The sequence below is a fragment of the Heteronotia binoei genome, chromosome 1 (genome assembly GCF_032191835.1).
Source record: "Heteronotia binoei isolate CCM8104 ecotype False Entrance Well chromosome 1, APGP_CSIRO_Hbin_v1, whole genome shotgun sequence".
Taxonomy (NCBI): Eukaryota; Metazoa; Chordata; class Lepidosauria; order Squamata; family Gekkonidae; genus Heteronotia; species Heteronotia binoei.
Window position 1 is genome coordinate 112,155,083 of NC_083223.1, and position 20,769 is coordinate 112,175,851.

At 42.3% G+C, this 20,769-nt stretch overlaps 1 protein-coding gene across 1 annotated transcript in view; it reads left to right on the top strand.

The window, feature by feature from the left end:
• Window positions 1-13,331, top strand: part of LOC132586601 (putative uncharacterized protein DDB_G0268364) — a 31,779-nt gene extending 18,448 nt beyond the window's left edge. Inside the window, exons 3-8 of the mRNA XM_060258684.1 lie at window positions 5,076-5,260; window positions 5,691-5,845; window positions 9,981-10,143; window positions 11,793-11,951; window positions 12,604-12,771; window positions 13,177-13,331. Coding sequence (XP_060114667.1) covers window positions 5,076-5,260; window positions 5,691-5,845; window positions 9,981-10,143; window positions 11,793-11,951; window positions 12,604-12,771; window positions 13,177-13,284 — 938 coding nt within the window. The 3' untranslated portion in view covers window positions 13,285-13,331. The remainder of the gene's footprint in view (window positions 1-5,075; window positions 5,261-5,690; window positions 5,846-9,980; window positions 10,144-11,792; window positions 11,952-12,603; window positions 12,772-13,176) is intronic.
• Window positions 13,332-20,769: the final 7,438 nt, after the last annotated feature.

Genomic DNA, 20,769 nt, shown 5'->3' on the forward strand with positions numbered 1-20,769 from the left:
CAGCAACACCTCCAGGCCCTCCAAGATGACTCGGCAGGCGAGTTCACGACTCGAGGCGGTCTCTTGCTACACCGCGAACGCCTCTATGTGCCGCCCAGGCCCTTACGGGCAGAAATGCTACGCTTGACCCACGACTCGTTGCCCGCCGGGCACTTCGGACAGCATAAGACCACCCACTTGCTGACGCGAGAATTCTGGTGGCCACGAGTTCGTTCCGATGTTGCCCGTTATGTCAGCTCCTGTGACGTCTGTCGGCGGGCCAAAGACGTCCCAGCCAAACCCTCGGGGTTGTTACAGCCCTTGCCCGCACCCTCAGGACCCTGGGATACCATCTCGATGGACTTCATCACGGAACTCCCACGATCCAAAGGTCAGACTTGCATCTTGGTGGTCGTCGACCTATTTACCAAGATGGCCCACTTCATTCCGTGCCTGAAACTTCCCACAGCTCAGGAGACAGCTCAGCTTTACCTGCAACACATCTTTCGTCTGCACGGACTCCCAGCCCACCTGATCTCAGACCGGGGGGCCCAGTTCTCCTCTCAGTTCTGGCAAGCCCTCCATTCCAGCCTGGGTACTCGAGTGCACCTGTCATCAGCCTACCACCCGCAGACAGATGGTCAGACAGAGCGCACCAATGCCACGCTAGAGCAATATCTCCGCTGCTACACCTGCTACCAGCAGGACGACTGGACCACTCTGTTGCCTCTAGCGGAGTTTGCATACAACAACGCGGTCCACTCGTCTACCCAAATGACCCCGTTTGCTGCAACCTACGGCTACCACCCTCGGTTCTTCCCGGCGATCCTGCCACCCACGAATGTCCCCGCCGTCGAGGCCTACCTGCAAGAACTCCGTGCCAGTCAAGACTTGCTCCGAGAGCAGCTACAGCGGGCCAAGGAAGCCTATAAACTGGCTGCGGACCGGAAGAGGCAGGAAGGCCCCCCAGTCCAGCCGGGGGATCAGGTGTGGCTCTCAACTCGCTACCTGTGCCGGCCTGGTCGGTCTCACAAGCTGGATGCGCGGTTCATCGGACCCTACCCCGTCATGGACCAAATAAACCCCGTCGCCTTCAGGCTCCAGTTGCCACCTCACCTCCGCATTCACCCTGTGTTCCATCGCTCCCTCCTTGTTCCAGCTGTACCCCCTGACCCAGCTCGGCCTCCTTGCCCACCGACGCCACCACCGGTGTTGGTGGATGACGAGGAAGAATATGAGGTGCGCCAGATCCTGGACTCCCGGTACCATCGCGGAGGCCTCCAGTACCTTGTGGACTGGGAGGAATACGGCCCAGAAGACCGGTCTTGGGAGCCTGTGGACAATCTTCATGCCCCGGACTTGGTGCAACAGTTCCACAACGACCACCCCGACCTCCCAGGTCCCTCGACGGAGCGGGGCCCTGAGGGGGGGATAGTGTCATGGGTGCTGGGGGCCCTGCAGAGGAAGACGAGTCTGCCGAGGAAACTGTACCCCTGCCACCTCCACCAGTACCCCTGCCTCCTGCTGAAGAAGATCCCAGCCCCCCTGCCTCGCCCTCTCGGGTGGCTCGTGTGCGTGACCGCCTCCGTCAGGACCTCAGGGATCGGAGGAGGGCGGCACGCTCACAAGCAAGACGCTCCCTGAGTCCTGAGTTTTGAGAGGATTCTGGCCCTCCTAAGAGCAAGGATGCTTGAGTTGTAACAGGATCCTGGCTGCCTCCCAGAGCCAGCAATTAGCCCAAATGGGCAACAGCCAGCAGAGGGCTATATAGCTGTGGGCTTTGGGAGGAGGCTTTGTGGAAGCAACTAGTCATCTCCCTGACGTTCTAGCATCCACTCCGGCTTGACTTTGGTTCCTGACTCCCTGACTTTGGCTTTTGACTTCTGGACTCCCTGACCTCGGCTTCTGGACCTCGGACCTGCGATACTTGCACAGCGATTTGGATTTGGCACCTTGGACACTCCTGCTTGCTGGCTACAGACCTCGGACTGCCTCTGGACTTTGCCTGACCCGGCCCCAGCCGTGACACCTAGGTGCATTAACTTCAAAGATCATTTCCAATCGGGGAGTCAAACAGGATTGTATTCTAGCCCCCTATTTAATTTATTCCTGAATGATCTGGTTCCCTCTCTAACTGCTATTGATGGTCACTTCCCTAAACTTAGGCCATCTGTTATCCCTTTATTGCTCTATGCTGATGATGCAGTTGTACTGTCACATTCGCAGAAGGGCCTCAAGCCCTTACTCGTTTTTACTTCATACTGCGAGACAAATTTCCTGTCTATAAACTATGTAAAAATCTAAAATTATAGTATTTTCAAAGTCCTGGAAACCACAAACGTGCCTCAAGGGAAATAATATTGAACAGGTGAAATATTTCAAATACTTGGGGGTCTTTTTCCAATATAATCATAACTGGACAGTACAACGCAAGCAAGCACTCATCTCAGCAAGGTGTAGTTCGTCTGCGGTGGTTAGCTTTTTTTACAAGAATGGCAACCAATTTGTCCCAGCTGCCATTCGTATTTTTAATGCTAAAACAGTTTCTCAGTTGTTATATGGGATCCCCATTTGGGTTTGCGCCCTCAATTTCTAACTTGAGCAAATTCAGGCAGCATTTTTATGCCATATTTTGGGGGTCCCCAACAGTGTTAGCTATGCTGCAATGTGCCTAGAGACTGGAACCCATTTGATTGAGACCAGGGCATGGCTACTAACTATAAAGTTCTGCCTACACCTACAATTTAGGGCAGACCCTGCTAGTTATATCCAGATTCCTTTGTTTCCAATTGGTATAGTCAGATTCAGAAGAAAATACATTCTATAGGCGTCCGCCTGTAAAACCTCTGTATGCTAAGTGAAACACAGGCATTCAGAATCCTGAAACAGAGGATCTTAGATATTAAGAAACAGTCCCTTTGTTCTTCTGGACATAAAACTTGTTCTCCTTTAGCATTTGGTATCTTTCCAGATCATGGGCTGCCTGCTGCCTACCTTTCCCAGATTACTTCACCCCAGTTATGCCTCTTTTTTTTTTGTTAGCAAGACTCAATGTTCTACCCTCAGTGGTACTTTCTGGGAGGTTTTCCAACAACCCTTATCAGGATAGAGTCTGTCCATGTAATGGTCGCCCATGTCTTACTTCACTGTGATTTTTATGAGGAAGTGCGGGACTGTATAATCAAACCTATTCTGTCTAATTTTTTGGATTATTTTTATGGATTTTTTGGATTTTAATGGATTTTTTGGATTTTTATGGATTATCTGAAGCGAAGTTAGTTTTTTTTCTGCTATCTGACCAATGTTCCCATATCACAAGCCTAGTTGCAAAATACCTTTTAGCAGCCATAACAATCAGGGAGCAAAAGACTAGCTCCCCTTCTTGATGTTTGACTGGTTTTTATAGCTGAAACTCCATGTAAATTTGCTATGCTGTACTTTTTATTTCTATGCCAATAAGAACATAAGAGAAGCCATGTTAGATCAGGCCAATGGCCCATCCAGTCCAACATTCTGTGTCACACAGCGGCCAAATATATATATATATATATATATATATATATATATATATATATATATATATATATATATATATATATATATATATATATACACACACACACACACACACACACACACACACACACACACACACACACACATACACACTGTGGCTAATAGCCACTGATGGACCTCTGCTCCATATTTTTATCTAACCCCCTCTTGAAGGTGGCCATGCTTGTGGCCGCCACCACCTCCTGTGGCAGTGAATTCCACATGTTAATCACCCTTTGGGTGAAGAAGTACTTCCTTTTATCCGTTTTAACCTGTCTCCTCAGCAATTTCATCGAATGCCCACGAGTTCTCGTATTGTGAGAAAGGGAGAAAAGTACTTCTTTCTCTACTTTCTCCATCCCATGCATTATCTTGTAAACCTCTATCATGTCACCCCTCAGTCGACGTTTCTCCAAGCTAAAGAGCCCTAAGCGTTTCAACCTTTCTTCATAGGGTAGGTGTTCCAGCCCTTTAATCATTCTAGTTGCCCTTTTCTGAAGGTATTTGGAATTAGAAACTGATGTCTGAGTGGTCATCTGTGCAGATATCCATTGCTCCCTCCTAGTCCCACTTTGAGTTTTTTAATGAGAACAGTTACCAACTCCTGTAGTGGTTTGAAGAGAACTGAAGATTGAGATGCGCCCAAAAGCAGGGAAAACCATTGGAGGTGAGGAGAAGTGCCTTCACTCCAGTTAGTTCTAGAATTTTCCACAGGTGCCATGCATGCATAGTTCCCACATATGATTGTCAGATGACCAAACAAGGAGAACGGTAAGGAATACCAGGGTCACTACTTAGAAGCAGGAAATGGAAAACCACCTCTAAATGTCTCTTGCCTTGAAAACCCTACAGGCTCGATGTAAGTCAGCTGTGATTTGACAGGAAAAAAAAGTTATATAATTATGTTTGGCACCCTAAGTACAGCATTTTTTTAAAAAATAATTCTGGTATAAGTTTTTGTGAACTAGACAAATTGGATTTTAGACCACAAAAGATTATACTAGAGTAAAAAATTATCAAAGGTTTCAGGTTTTCACGGCTGGTAACATTATTAGGGTTTGTAGAATCTTTCGGGCTCAAGTGCCGTGTTCTACTGGAGAAAGTTTTCCTTCCAGACGTTTCGTTCTCAGCTGCGGAGAACATCCTCAGTGGCGTTGCAACCGGAGCAGGCGCTCTGACCTTCTTGGCTGCTTTGCAATGCAGCCAAGAAGGTCAGAGCGCCTGCTCCGGCTGCAACGCCACTGAGGATGTTCTCCACAGCTGAGAACGAAACGTCTGGAAGGAAAACTTTCTCCAGTAGAACACGGCACTCGAGCTCGAAAGATTCTACAAACCCTAATAAAAAATTATCATTCTTTAGGGTGTTACAAGACTCCTGTTTATTTTATATCTGATAGTGCTTTAACTAACTAAAGGAATAATTAATGTTAGCAGTTTGGGCTTCAAAACAAATTTATTTACTTATTTAATAAATATTTATTCTACTTTAATATTGGTGACAAGAATTTTGGAATAGTTAGGAACTTTTGTTTCTTCCTTAGAGCATCATTCAAGAGAGAAGCAGGCTTTGGTAGAAGAAATCATACAACTGAAGAGACAGAAGGTACACAAAGACAGGCTTATCTCTGCAAAGGAGATGGAGATACTGCGTGCTAAGCAAGAACTGGAACAGAAAAAAATGAACCTGAATAACAGTGAACAGGCTATCCTTGTATTACAGGCGAAGGTATATTGATTAATTTTCCTCTGTGGTTAATGATTATGAATAATCAATTTTATTTGATTTCTTATGATTTATTAGGGAACATATGGAATCATAGTTTTAATATAGATTTAGATACTAGATATAAGGTATCTTGATCCTAGGAATGTTTAGACTCAATGTTTACTTAGGGAAAAGTTGATTATTACTGTTAATGGGGGAGGGGTTGGTTTGGGGAATATCTCCTGTTGGATAATATTTAAGTGCCATTGATATAATGCTTTGAGAATGTTATAAACATAAAATAAAAACAGAATTGAAAAAAAAAAATTGCAGGTTCAAGGTCATCCAGTTCAAACCAACCTCGATTATAACACCAGGTTTTTTGTAGATATATGTTTAACATATAACTGTGCTTAATTAGTGATGTATTTTATCTTCCATGTACTGAAAGGTGAAGCACCAGTCTGAACAGGAGAGAATGATGGAGATGGAGCTTTCTGAAAAAAGAGAAGAGTTTTTGAAACTCCAGTCTACTGTGCAGACAATGGAAGATAAAATCTTCATGAAAATAGCAGCAGTGCAAGAACACATCACTCACAAACTACGGTACTCAGCAGTGAATCTGCAGTATGTTCAAAGTGCCACTGAGTATTCACTAAATGTGTGTTCTGTGTGACTGAGCTCACCTACCCAAACTGTACCCAAAGTCACACAAAATAGTTTAGAAATGAAACCTTTCCTCAGCTGTCCCTCACTTCTGTTCTACCTGGAGCTGGTGACTTAATTTTAAACACCCAACTAGAAAGAAAATATGCCCCAGACATAGACCACCACATTTGACTTTTAGGAATTAGCGACAAAGCAAATGTGGTCAAGTAAGAACAAGGGAAAAATGTGGTAGGGTAATCAAGGATTGTTTATTTGAGAGATAATAGGATGCATGGAAATAATCAGTATTCAGTATCAAAATATTATATAGTACAAAGGCTTATGTAGCTATTCCTAGTGCCCGTAAAACATATCTATATAATGCAGAGTGTGCCTCAAGAGGTAAATCTTGGTTTTAATGACTATACACAATTTTTATTGTGTATTTTGTTTTTAATGTTTTATGTGGCTTAATTTGTTGTTAGCCACCCTGAGCCCATCGGGGGAGGGTAGGATATATTATTTATTTATTTATTGCACTTATATCCCACCCTTCCCAAATGGGCTCAGGGCAGCTAACAACAGTCACAATTCGATGACAGATTCACATTATAACAATAAAACATTATTAAAACATTAAAATATTAAAACAGTTTAAATACAGTTCAGATGGCATTCTGTCTGTTTTGAATTAATTTGTGATGATATTGTGGGGTAGATAGCACACATCCCGTAGATGTTAAAAGTACTTCCATTTAGTTATTAAAAGCCTGCCTGAACAGATATGTCTTACAGGCCCTGCGGAATTGTGATAAATCCCGCAGGGCCCTAGTCTCCTCAGGGAGGGCATTCCAGAGGGCAGGTGCAGCCACGGAGAAGGCTCTTGCCCTTGTAGTGGTCAAACGGGCATCCTTTAGCTTGGGGATCTTTAACAGATTTAACGAGCTTGATCGTAGTGCTCTCTGGGGCTCGTGTGGGGAAAGGCAGTCCCAAAGGTAGACAGGTCCCAAACCATATAGGGCTTTAAAGGTCATAACTAGCACTTTGAATCAGGCTCGGAACACTATAGGCAACCAGTGCAACGTCTCCAGTGCAGGTTGGATGTGCACTCGTAAAGGTAGCTCCAATACTAACCTGGCTGCAGCGTTCTGCACCAGTTGCAGCTTCCGGGTCCAAGTCAAGGGCAGCCCCATGTAGAGCGTGTTACAGTAGTCTATTCTCAAGGTGACCGTTGCATGAATTACTGTAGCCAAGTTGCTGCGTTCCAGGTATGGAGCCAACTGTCTTATCTGCCTAAGATGATAGAATTCAGATCTGGCAGTGGCTGTCACCTGGGCCTCCATAGTTAATGAAAGCTCCAGGAGAACCCCTAAACTCTTGACCCTCGAAGCTGGTGCTAAAGGTGCCCCATCGAAGGTCCGTAAAGGGATCTCTCTTCCCAGGCCTCCTCAGCTTAGGTACAGAACCTCCGTCTTTGCTGGATTCAATTTGTCGGCTTCGTCTGAGCCATTTTACAGCGGCTTGTAATGCCCAATCCAGATTTTCTGGGACGCAGTCAGCCTGGCTGCCCATCAGGAGGTAGAGCTAGGTGTCATCTGCATATTGGTGACATCCCAGCTCCAGAAAATCTGGGCGAGGGGGTGCGTGTAGATGTTAAATAGTGTTGGGGACAGAACTGCCCCCTGAGGCACCCCACACACTAGTGGATGTCTCCAAGATGACTTCTCCCCCACTGCCACCCTCTGTCCCTGACCTTGAGAAAAGAGGTAAGCCATTGGAGGTAAGCCATTGGAGCCATTGGTAAGCCATTATAAATTTGATAAAATAAAATTTAAATAAAAATAAATAAATAGCCAGAAGTGCAGAAAATGGATACTAGGGGAAAGGATTTTACCTCTCCTGCTCTGCATAAGGAAGTCTTCTGAGAGAGGCAAGCATTCAAGTATCTGATTATCTAAGCAGACTGACACACAAGCTGGGACTTGCAGCTTCCTGAGGGGCACAGGGTGTGGGTACGTGCACATGCACCAAGCTGGGATCCAGGCACCTTCCAAGGATCCCAGACAGGAAAATTGTGTTGAATACGACTAGGTTTGGCAAGCATGTTGGAACCTAAAGTATGTTGTCTAAAAGCTGAGCAGGAATTGGAATGATAGTAACATTTTTTGATATAAGAGCTGGGGAATAATATAAACAAAACCAGTGTTCCCTCTAAGCTGAGTTAGTGTGAGCTAGCTCACAGTTTTTTAGCCTCTGGCTCACACATTTTTGTCTTATCTCATGAAAAATGGCCCCAGAGCAAATTAATTTATGCAGTAGCTCACAATTTTAATGCTAGTAGCTTACAACTCTGATGTTATTAGCTCACAAAGTAGAATTTCTGCTCACAAGACTCCACAGCTTAGGGGGAACACTGAACAAAACATTTGGATTTTCCAGGTTTAGAGGGAGGTGGGGAGATTTCAGATAGAGTCTGGTTAGGAAAGGAGTGGAGGTAGTAGGCCCTTGGGACCTTCTGTAAGCTAATACGGAAGGAGGGACTACTTTAGGGCTGATAGGAGAAGCTCTTGTGGCAGAAATCTTTCAAAATAAGGAGAACAGAAAAAGAGGATGCTTAGAGATTAAAGATGTGTGCATCTTAACCTGTTTAATTACATACTGAAGTCACTAGGGTGAGGTTCATCATTAGGCAAGACAATACAAGTGAAATATTGTGTGGAAAGTTGGAATGCTTAGAATAATAGTCACAGTACTGGCAGTGGCTGATTGGATCAGTTCCTCTCTGGGCTTCCACTAAGTAGGCTTTATCTTTCCTGGGTCTATAAGATAGCCATTATTATTTCACTGCTAAAACTGTATCATGTGAAGTAGCTTCCTTCAGCCATGTGTTCTGCCTTATTTGCCTCTTTTTTCCTGCAAATACTCTCTTGCAACAGGTCCTAGACATGGTTTGCCAGATCTTAAATTTAGCAATAGGTGGGCAAGGAATAGAAACTAATGCCAAGAAAATGAATGCAGCAACAAAGGTAATCTGCATCCATTTTCTTGGCATTAGTTTGTACCCCTTAGTAGAGTTTTTAGCCACACAGATGTCCAGAAAGGTTTCTAGATGGCAAGTTATGTACAAACCAGTGGTCCATGTAGCTTAATAGACCAGCACTTTGAAGCATCTTGGGATGAGAAGTAATCAGTTTGGAGTCACTATGAAAATGCAGTGCCTTAAAACAAATGCTTATCAAAGAGATGACAGAATTTAGCTCAGCTACTGAGCAACAGCTGCCCATGTGGTTTTCTAGGAATTAGCCATCATCACTTATTATTAAACCACAAGCATATCTCCTTAAAAAAAACCTTAAAAGCAAATTCAGATGTGTTCCAATAAAGGAGTACACTGGATTCTTTAAAAATCATGAAGGTCCTGCCCAGGAAACCAAAATATAAGAAATAAAGTGATTGGATCAAATCCAAGGGGCTATAAGCAAATTTACCCTTGAACAACTGATTTTGTTTTTACTCCCTTCTCTCTGCATCCCCCTGCACTGGGAAATGGGAACTGGCAAAAACAACCCCTATTCTTCTTATGCAAGTTGAAATGCACAGGATCCATCCTATAGCATATTCTCTCCCCCACCCCCCATATATACACATACATTTTTATTCTTAATTCATATTGTTCCATAATGTGATACAGAAAAAGGCATCATGATTCACTCATCAGCAGAGAAATTTGGTTTCTAAAATGTTTTCAAAGGTTGACAAAATACATTGTTTTACTATTGCTTGGGCTCAGTAAGTAGCAAATTTAGCCCATTTTATCTAAAAATTGGTAATTAGGAAACTTTACCATATTCTAATTTTGAATTAGGATATTATGGAGCAACATAACACAACAGGTCTGGAAACAGCCGATAGAGAGGACCAGCCTTACTTTTTAAGAATAGTGCTATGTACAATCTCTGAACAATTACTATAGTAAGAGAAAAGCCTTGACCTGGGTGGAATCCAGAGCCCCTCATACACTTGATCCTTCTGGGTTTTTTTGCAAAGTGTGTTCATTAATGTCTTCTCCCATTTACATGTGTTTTGGGTTCAGAAATGAGATATCTTTCCTTCATCAACAAATACGACAGAAGGAGCTTCAGGCAGAACAGAAGTGTCTCTTAAGAAGTAAAATTATGGATGATTATGCAGCCTTGACCAAAGAGAATGCTACCCTTCAAACACAGCTATTGGAACTTAACAAGCAAATGGACATTGTAAGGAAAGGCATGGTTAGCAAACTGAAACAATTTTTTTCCAGAGATTATAGATGGAAAAGATGCTATAGTTACATTTTCTACAAGTAATTTTTCATAATCTTGTAAAAACAGTTTGACAAATAAGGCTGAAAGCCACTGATAAAAGTAGGTCAATCAACTATTCATTTTCTCTTTTTCTCTTTGGGAATTAAATGTTACTGTTTTAAAATTGCAAGATTGTAGGATCCAAGAATAAATTTTATTCTGTCCTTAAATGATACTCTGTGTACAACTCACTGGGAGTCTTCAGCAGGCTCTTTTCCACCTGCCCTCAAAGTTTGGCAAAGACTGGATTGGGAATGTCCCAAGTTATAGCCCCCCAAAGCAGGTGACCCCAGGAAACCTCAGCTCTTACAACAACTAACTCTTTTCTCTTTGTGCAGCAAAGTGGAAGTAGTGGAGTCAGGGTGCCTGCTCCCACAGAGCAGAATAGGAGCTCTGTGACTGGCTCCCAGAGCTGCCAATCAAGCGCTATGGACAACTGCAATGGGTGTTTCTAGTCCACCCCTTCATTGGCTATGAATTGATTGAATCAGTACTAGGCTGACTGGGAGAATTAACCACAAAAATGAATCAAACAAACCACCAAGGAAAGATGGTGGTTTGTTTCCCAGTTTGGGCATGGTGCAAGCAAACAAACGGGTTCAAAATGTCCTTGTTCCCCTGGAAAAGGAGGGAATTTGAATACTGCTTTTCTCTTTGCAATTTAATTTTGCTTCTTTGGAACTGTTTCCATCTCATGAGTTCCTGAACATTAGCAGCAGCTTTAGTATTCCTCAATCAGTTCTTAGCTATAAGTCCTTATTCCCTGAGGGGGAAGGGTTATTTTATTTTACTTTTTATTACCATCATTTTGTGAATTGTGCAATTATAACTATGAAAAAATAAAATTTAAGAAATGAGCTATCACTTTGGTTACTTAAAGAAAAGCAGTAATTAGTCTTCCTCCTCCTCTTCACACTCCACCCCTTCTGGCAGAACCTGAACCAACAATTACTGGTATGTATTGACTGATTCAGGAATTCATCATGAGTGAACAAAGGAATAACTAACAAACAAAAACAGCTATAAAGGATTTCATAATGGCTGAAAAGAGAAAAGTAAAATAAGAATTGAAATTCAATGATGAATTAAGGAATGCTGGCCTCAGCTCGTTCAGAGAGAGGTTTAACAGGAAGTAAATAATTGAACAGAAATATATGTAAAAGCAACAATTTGAAGAGACAGTATCCTTGAGAAACCTTAATGCTACTATCATAGGCAGTAATGGATAAGCTGGTGTTGCAATTTTGTTCTAATGTAGAAAAATTGATAGAAAATAGGTCTGATAAAAGGCAAGGGAAGAGTTTTAGAGTGCAATTAGTCGGCAAAAACTTTTCTGAATTATCTGTTAAAAAAGAATGGAAAACATCCACCTCATACTAAGTGGCTAGTTATGGAAGCAAACTGAACAAGTAAAAATGTCCCCAACACTCAAGTTTAAAAGAATGTCAGTTACACAGCTCAAACTTCTTGAATGTTACATTTTAAACTCCAATGGATAGACTGCTCTGCTTCCAAAAAATTTTAAAAGATGTAATTTCATACTCATCTATGTAACATTACAGGAGAGAGCTCTCCAGGAGGAGAGTTATACATCCCACACAGCTAGCATTGCTCAGTGTTTGAGAGTGAAAGACCACCAAGAGAATCTGCAACGAGAGATCAAAAGGCACCAGGAACTTCTCAAGCAGGAAAAGAACACCTTGCAGGACCTTAAGGAAGAGGTTGTGTGACTGAGCTGACAAATGTTTTTCTCAAAAAACAAACAACAGAAGTTTTGTAGGTTGGGAAATTGTTGCCAAACTCAGAGGGAATCAGAGCATTTCTTCTTATTTCTGTTGGGTTTTGAGTCACATAAAGAACTGAACATTCCATTCCTACCTATGGATTGTTTCCTGAAAATACCTTCTCTTCCCCACCACTAAAAAAATAAAAAGTGGGGATTGGAATACCTAGTTCCACTTTAAGGATACTGACTTATATGCAACAAGATGGGAAGGTTGGTGTCACTCTTGTCTGTAGACTTGTGACTCTGCAAAGAGAGTTGCTATGGGCAGCCAGGAAGCAGGGCTTTGCATGAAATTTGTGGGCAGGAAGCAGAACCACCAATGGCATCAGAGAAGTAGGGATCTTGGTACAGCCAATGCTAACAAAAGTGTCTGGGGATTTTGCCTAATAACTGCACCTTAGATCACCGTCCGATCTCCTAACTGCCCAATGCTCTGTTTCAGCAAAAGCACATAATAGGCCATGGACTAACGGGCCAAATCCAGCATTGTTCACATAAAACCTTTTATTTCTTCTCAGGGCTGCACGCATTTTTGGGATGTATGAACTTTGATTCAGATTTATGTGTCTCTTGTGTTTTCTTCACAGATTAGCAATTTGGAAAACAGAAATAGATATCTCTATTTAAGTGTTACAACAATAAACAGCCAAGTAGCTGAAATGAGAGCTATGGTGTCCAAAGAGGAGCAGAATCAGCTTCAGCTAAAAAGAGATAAAGCTTTGCTGATTGATCTTATATCCACCCTAGAAAACAAGGTACTCTTTTGTCCCATGAATATGTTAGGTTTAGGGGCTGGCAAGCAAGGATGTATTAAGACCAAACTGAAAAAATGCTCTCAAGAGGTCACTGTCATGTAGACATATTATTTGCTGACAATGTGGGTTGTTCTGTGGTATGAGTTTTCCTAGAAAGTAGTCTGTACCATCAAAAGATATGGAAGTGAATATTATTTTAGCATAGGTGTATGTAATGTTTAAGTAATTTTCCAAACAATCATATGTGTGTTGTTCACTTTGAAGCCAGTTCCAATGAATTCAGTAGACATACACTGATGCAAGAATGCATAGGATTTCAGCCTTGATTTAAAAACCAAAGCAGTTTGTATTTGCTTGTGTATTTTGGAAAGATTTCTACTTAACTTTGTAATTTTTGTCCTTTAGCTTGCTGGGAAAGAAACCAGTTTCCTGCAAGCATCCACAAGGATGCTGCAACTGGATGAAGCAATTTCAAGCATTAAAAACAAAGTATGTGCTGCATCAGTCCCTTGAAACAAAAAAATTAGAGGGAATCTCTGAAATGGCAGATTCCATAAAGAGACTCACCAATCAATGACAGCTACTGCAGCTGATACAAGAGAATATTAATCTCCGAACCTTAGACGGACCATACTTCCCGGTGAACAGAGTTATTTAGACACTGCGTAAAATTCATATGATATAATGGAACTGAAGTGTTCATTTCAAGTTGTTCATTCTGGAAATCAAGGTTTACTTACACCAAAGAAGAGAAAACTAATGATGAGAAATTGTTATGTAAATCATAATCAGTGTTGCTTAATTTCTATAAATTCAGATCCCACTTATAAGAGTACTAGAAGTCAGGCCCGTTGTGAAGATAAAATACAATGGGCTCTGGAAGGCCACCCTTGCTGTCTTCCCACCCACCCAAGTGAAGACATTAACTTCCCCCCATCTGAAGGGGGACTTATCTCTGCTATCTAGAGAGCAGTTGTAAATCTGAGTGATCTCCAGTGGCTCTCTAGGAGGAAATTGCATTTTACCTGTCTGAGGTCCCACCCCTCCACAGGCCCCACTCCTTAAATATCCATGAATTTCCTCACCTGGAATTGGCAACCCTATCTCCTTCCCTTCATCTGCCCCTCTGACTTTAGCTTTCCATCTTCTTCCCCCTCCCTCCAGCCTCTACATAGGCTGTCTTTCTCCACAGTGTTTGGGGTGGGGGGAACCAAAGCAGCTTACATCATTCTCCTCTCACAGCCCTGTGAGGTGGGTTAGGCTGGAAGTCTGTGACTGGTCCAAAATTGCTCAGTCAGGTTCCACAACAAGGACCTGGGTCCAACAGACCTCACTGTGAAGCCCTAATTCCTATGCCCTCATCAAACTCCACCACAGAATCTCCAGGAATTTCTCACCAACCTGGAACTGGCAGCCATAGTCAGGAGTGGCCACAATGAGTTCTGCCTTAAAGGCCTGTAGTGAGACATTTCAGACCAACCGTCTGTCTCTGACAGACTGTTTAATGGGGAGGAGTCCTCAGCAATTATATCAGCTTACAGCATTCTCCTCTCCTTTCCTCTTCCCCTTTGATCTGAACAACAACAACTCCGTGAGGCAAGTTAGGCTGGTTTGAAATCACCCAGTCAGCTTCTACAGCCCTCACCTGGAGGTTGGCAACAGTGGTTCCTCAGGAGGAAAGGCATCCCTCAGAGGCCTGTAGTGATACCTTAGGAATTTCTGACCAACGTTGGATTGTGCCAACTGAAGTGATAAAATTATATTCAGATACCTCTGAAGTGAAGTAGTTATCATATAAACAATTGTTAAAGATGCATGGTGGGAAGGTTGAATTAAAATTGGTAGAAGAATTGGAATATAAATACAATTGGTTTCAAATGCAACAAATTAAGAGCTTGGTGGAACAGGATATTAAAAACAAAGGCATAAGACAAGAACAAACAGAATTCTAAAGAATGTTGTTTGGTGATAATGATAAATTGATATCAAGAATTTATAAACTTATTGAAATGGTCTACGGAAGATGAAGTAGTTAAATCTCAAATGATTAAATGGGCAATTAATATAAATCAAGAAATACAAATTGATTCATGGGAACATTTGTGGAAGAACTCTATGAACATATCTACATGTTACAATATTAAAGAGAACTGTTTTAAAATGTTATATAGATGGTATATGACGCCTAAGAAACTAGCAAAAATGAGCAACCAGATGTCAGACAGATGTTGGAAGTATAAAAAGCATGAAGGTTCGTTTTACCACATGTGGTGGACGTGTGAAAAGGCAAGACAATACTGGCAAATGATTCAGAAAGAAATGTCAGAAATTTTAGGTTACAACGTTAAGAGATTTCCAGACATGTTTTTGTTGGGATTACAAATGGAAAGTTTTCCGAAATCAGACAGAACTATTGTGTGGTATCTACTTTCAGCTGCAAGGATACTGTATGCGCAGCTATGGAAGCAAGATAAAACACCAGAAAAATGGGACTGGATTTTAAAAGTTATGTCTTGGAGTGAAATGGACAAACTTACAAGAATTTTAAAAGACTATGATTTGGAGAAGTTTAAAACGGAATGGGAGAAATTTCAAATATATGTTGAAAAACATTGGAAAGTAAAGGGACATTTAGTGATCTTTGAAAATAATTGAAGCTTTGTGGACTGGTGGACTGGTGGACTGTAGTAATAATTATAAAGAAATGTCTTTTTTTCTTTTTTTTGGTTTTTGTTTTTATTGAACTATTAGTACCTTTTTTGATAAGGTTAAGAGGATAGCATATAAGGGGTTTTTTTCTAAGAGATATTACCTTGTATTTTTAGCAATTTAAGTAAACACCGGCAGGGGTCAAAATAAGGGGGATGGAAGGGGTGAAAAGTGATGTATTGGTATTATTTTTGCTTTAGTGCTTTTTTCTATAAATATTGTTACAATACATTGCAATAATAAAATTGGTTTGACATCAGGAATTTCTGACCAACTTGGAAAGATATAACTAAAGACCTCTGGGCGAGTGCTCCCCAGCCTTGCTGTCATCCCACTCACCCAAGTGAAGACCACAGCTGACCCTGCCACTAGGCAAACTAGGCATTTGCTAGGGGTGCTGAGATCCCAGGGGTCGCCACCCACTTGACTGTGAATGCAGTCTTGCAGGTGGCATGCTCTGGTGGCGGGTCCTGGAACATGAGGCCAGATCTGTTTACTTTTTCCCTCTGCTTTTTTTTCTCCTCTGTCGCCAGAGATGATGTAGCTTTGTGCTGCTGGTGTCACTTTGTCCTGTTGCCTCTCTCTGCCTCCAGTCCTGTCCACAGCAGCCAAGGCATTCCTGGTGGTTCGTGGGGTGGGCACTCCAACACCAAATCTCCAACTTTGTGCCCTGCGCACTGGCTGCCTCTGCTCAGCCACCAGTGGGCTCAGCATTGGGGGGGGGGCGAGGCTGCCTTCTTCCACCATCACCCCCCCCCCGCAGCCACTGGCTTTCCGGTGATGTCCAATGCACCCCCAATGGCTGATTGCCACAGCTACAGCTTCCCCACAGCGGCTTCACATTCCAGACAGGCAGGGCTGTTGTTGCTCTCTGGTGGGAGGAGCTGCTGGGGGCAGAGGAGTTAGTCGGTCTAATGGCCAAAGCCATTAGACTGGAGATAGAGGACAGTGGGTTGGTTGCAGAAGGATCTTTCCCACCCCCTCCCAGCACCAGAGCTTTTCAGATTGGCAGAGAGGCTTCCCAAACCGGCACACATTTTTTGTTTGTTTCAAAGTTAGTAGATAATGACGGTTCGCCCAGCAGTCAAGTTAGAAAAAGTCTTCTTAAAAACAACTAGTTCTCTCTCTCTCTGTGATAGATTTTCACAGTCTGCCAAAGCATATCCTAATAACCATTCATATAGTCCTTTTTAAGATGCAGGTAGTATTAATAGGAGAGGGTCTATTTATAATTTTGGAAGGAGTTTTAGATGTGCAAGTGCATTTGTATCTGTCTATAAGTAAAATAAATTGTAATTCCTGGAAGATAAACTCTGGAGATCAAGATTCTTTAGTTCTCTCTCTCTTACACACACACAGTGTCAATCCTCTCAATGATTTTTAAAGTGGTCAGAGATTATACCATAACTGGTGTGATACCATAACTAGCTCGGTTTCCATGTGCACTGGTTCAATTTTGGATGGGGGGAGGGGCTTGTAATCAAAGTTCTATCTAAGTTGTGGAGTCTTGTGAACAAAAATTCTACTTTGTGAGCTACTGGCATTAAAGTTGTGAGCTACTGCATAAATTAGTTTGCTCTGGGGCCATTTTTTCTGAGCTAAGACAAAAATGTGTGATCTGGAGGCTAAAAAATTGTGAGCCAGCTCACCCTAACTCAGCTTAGAGGGAATACTGCTTGTAATGCTGATGTCTCCCCTCCCCTGCAGGAATTAGGTCTGTTTCAGGATGCAGGGGGAAAGGTGGCCCTCCCCAGTGGTCCAACCCCCCCCCCCCCCCGTTACACAGTGAGTTCTGCATTCCCTCCCCCCATAGTTCTTTTCAAGGTAGCTGGTGGCATTTCCTGATCCTGCAGCAAACACAGGGTATGAACATAGAAGTGTACATTTGTGCTTTTCATTTTTCCCACAACTCATGTTTTTGAAAATTGGTTATCAGTTGGGGGGTGAGGAGAGGCGCTAGAAGTTAGCCTTGCCTAGGGCACCAGATAGTCTAGGGCTGGCCCTGGTGAAGGCGTTCACTCCCCACCCCACCCCGAATTTCCTCCAACAGGCCCTGAGGAGAAGCAGTGCTGATCAGTAAGCTCCCTGTCAGCAGAGAAATGTCTCCCTTGAAGCTCAGTGGCCTTCTGCTGGGGTTCTTGATGGGGTCGGAGGTGAGTAGGGGAGAGCAGAATCAGCCAATGGCACGGTGGAGACAGTGTGAGCCAATCCTGTGCAGGCTACATCCATGAATGAAAATTCTCAGAATTGCCACCACAGCTGGGCTTTTATTTATAACTGATGATGTGTTTAATTCAAACTTGGACAAGGACTGGAGAGGTGATTATAACTGAGGAAAGTTTTATCCATTTAATGCATTTTAACTTTTAAAATGTTACTTCCCTTGAAAGCTTCTTTACCTAAATGGCAGGCTATAAATGAAGTAAGAGCATTATAGTGCAAGTCTATCTCTTCACATTTTGGAAGTTAAGCAGGGGTTGCTCTGAAGCTTCTGTGCGATTGAGCAAGCCTGGCAAAGCGAGCTGTGATGCGGAAGGAAGCGGATGATAGCCGGTTGCTCAGGGGCCTGATAGGAGCCCTCCTGGGGCCTGATTTGGCCCCTGGGCTGCATGTTTGACACCCCTGCCCTACAGGGTCACCATAAATGGGTTCCACCTAGAAAGCAATCAATCAATGAAAATGAAGCTATACCCCTGTCTAAGCCCACTGATTTTGGTTGGGAAACATTAAACTTTCAGTACTGTAGATGAAACATGCAAACATGGAGACCTATCATATTTTTCTCCAGAATAATCAACATAAGAAGTCATATATCACTCATATTGAAAGTGTTTGATTTGAGGATTAATGCAATGACATGAAATTTATTGTGAAAAATCTTACGGTGGACAGAATGGAAGTGCATATAACACCAATTTCTTTTTGAATGGAAAGGCAGCTGTGATGCCCCTTGTCAACTCATACGGAATGTCTACCACCCCCTACAACCTCTATTATTCAGGTTATGGGTCAGGACGTTATACTCACCACCTTTCTTGGTTCCTTTAAAATCTCTAGAGAGGTATGACTCTTAGACACCTCCACAGAATAGCCCATCCCCCTTTAATAATCAGTCCTCACCCAGAGTTATTGGGGTTGGGGCTCAAACACTGTTCCAATCACTCACCACCACCATTCATTCATATCCTATATGCGTATAGACCAAGATATTAAATTGTGTGTGTGTGCTTCTCCCCCTTAGACATGCACCCCATAGGGTTAATCAAAACAAGAAACTTTTATTTATGAGAACATAACACTGAGGAAAGTAAAGTCTATGAAACAGCATTTCACTTCCATTGAATTTTTGAACTGAGGTCCTATACCTACAATGGGGATTCTTCAGTTAAAATAAAGTACATAATGGCTTAATCTAATCCTAGGCATTTGCAGTACCAGTGTTTAGCACAACAGTTGCCTGCTCCATACTAAGCATTTATTGATTGGCACAGAAGATTTTAGGACCATGCCAATCATGTTGCTCCTTTCAGATCCCCAAAAATGTTACTTCTATGTGAATTGTGAGGTTGGCAAAGCTATTGGGAGAGGGAAGGGACGGAAGCGGAGGAGATGTGGCTGTTTTTAAAAAATGATTGTGATATTGTAAGTATAATCTCTCAATCCACAAATTTGAGTTGTGGGATCAATCTGGGGTTGTTTTTTAGCCAGATTATAAAAATGTTTGTCAATTGTCACCTCAGTTTATCAACTCCAGCATCCTGTGAGTTCCTTGCTTGCAATTAACAAGACAATCCTGAATAGTCTTATAGCCTTCCAAGTGCATTAACTTCAATAGGCTTAGAAAGGGCTGTTCAGAACTGAGAGAGTGTATCTTTCTGTAGTGGTTCTTTACTCCCTTTGTCACCATCTCTCCCATTTTGAATAGTTCAGTTATATAGTAGCTGATACAACCCATTTGCATGTATCTTTAAAACAAAGGCATTCCATTCCTCACAACTTTTCCTACATTTATGATGAATCTTGCCATCAGAATAGCTTCAATAACCCTTCTACATATGGATAAAAGCACTAATTTGAAAAGATGTAAAGACCACAACAGTCTAGCTTTCTATGAAGCACTGTATCATCACATCCTTGCAAACTAGCAAACTCTTTTCCGTTTCCCAAGCAGAAGTGCAAACCGCAAAGGAGCCAGCTTGCCCAAGAAACCAATTAATAATGTATGCTCTGCAGTAATTCAGTCAGTGCATAGGAAGATCTCAGGAAAATAATTTCAAATGCCTTCGGCAGCTATGGTTTTTCAAGGTTTTATTGGTAGAAAAAATAAGATGCAATCCAAAGTTGGTAATTTGCAGTTTCAGAAAGCTTTACAGCAGGAGTTGCCAATCTTTTATTTAATGAGAACTACTTCTGACTCTGAGTAATGACCCCAAGCTACCCCTTTTCTGACTTGTTACCTAATTTTGCTCTGTTCTAGAAACAACATGTATGAGGAAGAGCATGAGAAATGAAGCTTCAGCTAAGCACAGAGTAAAATCTTATGAAACAAAAGCTATTATTATTACTATTATTTTAAAAGGCTAGAGCAAATCTTTTAGTCATTTTTCCTTGGGTCTTGTGGGAATGCATAAGCTACTCTGCAGCAGCCACCAGTAGCTCGCAAGCTACCCGAGACACCACAGGCAACTGTTGCTTTTAGTAAATTTATCTTTAAATTAATAGTCACCTTCCTGAAAAAATGATCATACATTTGTGTTCCCAGATGTTATGCTATCACTCTTTAGACACTATTTATGTCTACATTATGGTCTAAATCCAGAGAATTTATCTAAAGAAGTTTGAACATATTGTGCAGCTTCCCTCCCCCCCCCCCCGAAAAAAAAAATCATTATCCAGGCTGCTGGCAAAGAGGAGGCTGACTGCCTCAGCGGACAGAAGGAGGTCCAGACACCCACTATTACCCTTATGGCAACCACTAGACAATAGCTATTATCTGTACTGTATCTGAGAAATGCCAACCCTCAGGATTTTGTAATTGGTTTTTTTTTTTTTGTACTGGTATAACTTTTATCCATTTTCTGGGAAGTTTTCCAATTCAAATTTTCCAGAAAACCCACATTACTGACCACTGTTCAGATGCCCAATCCATGTACTTTCAGTGAGGTAACATTTCAGTCACACTTTTTTTGAATCACTCACACTTTGTCAGCATTGCCAAACATCTGTGTGCACTTCTGACCTGCTCTTCATCCAAGGAGTTAGGGCAATGCACATATTCTTCCCTCTTGT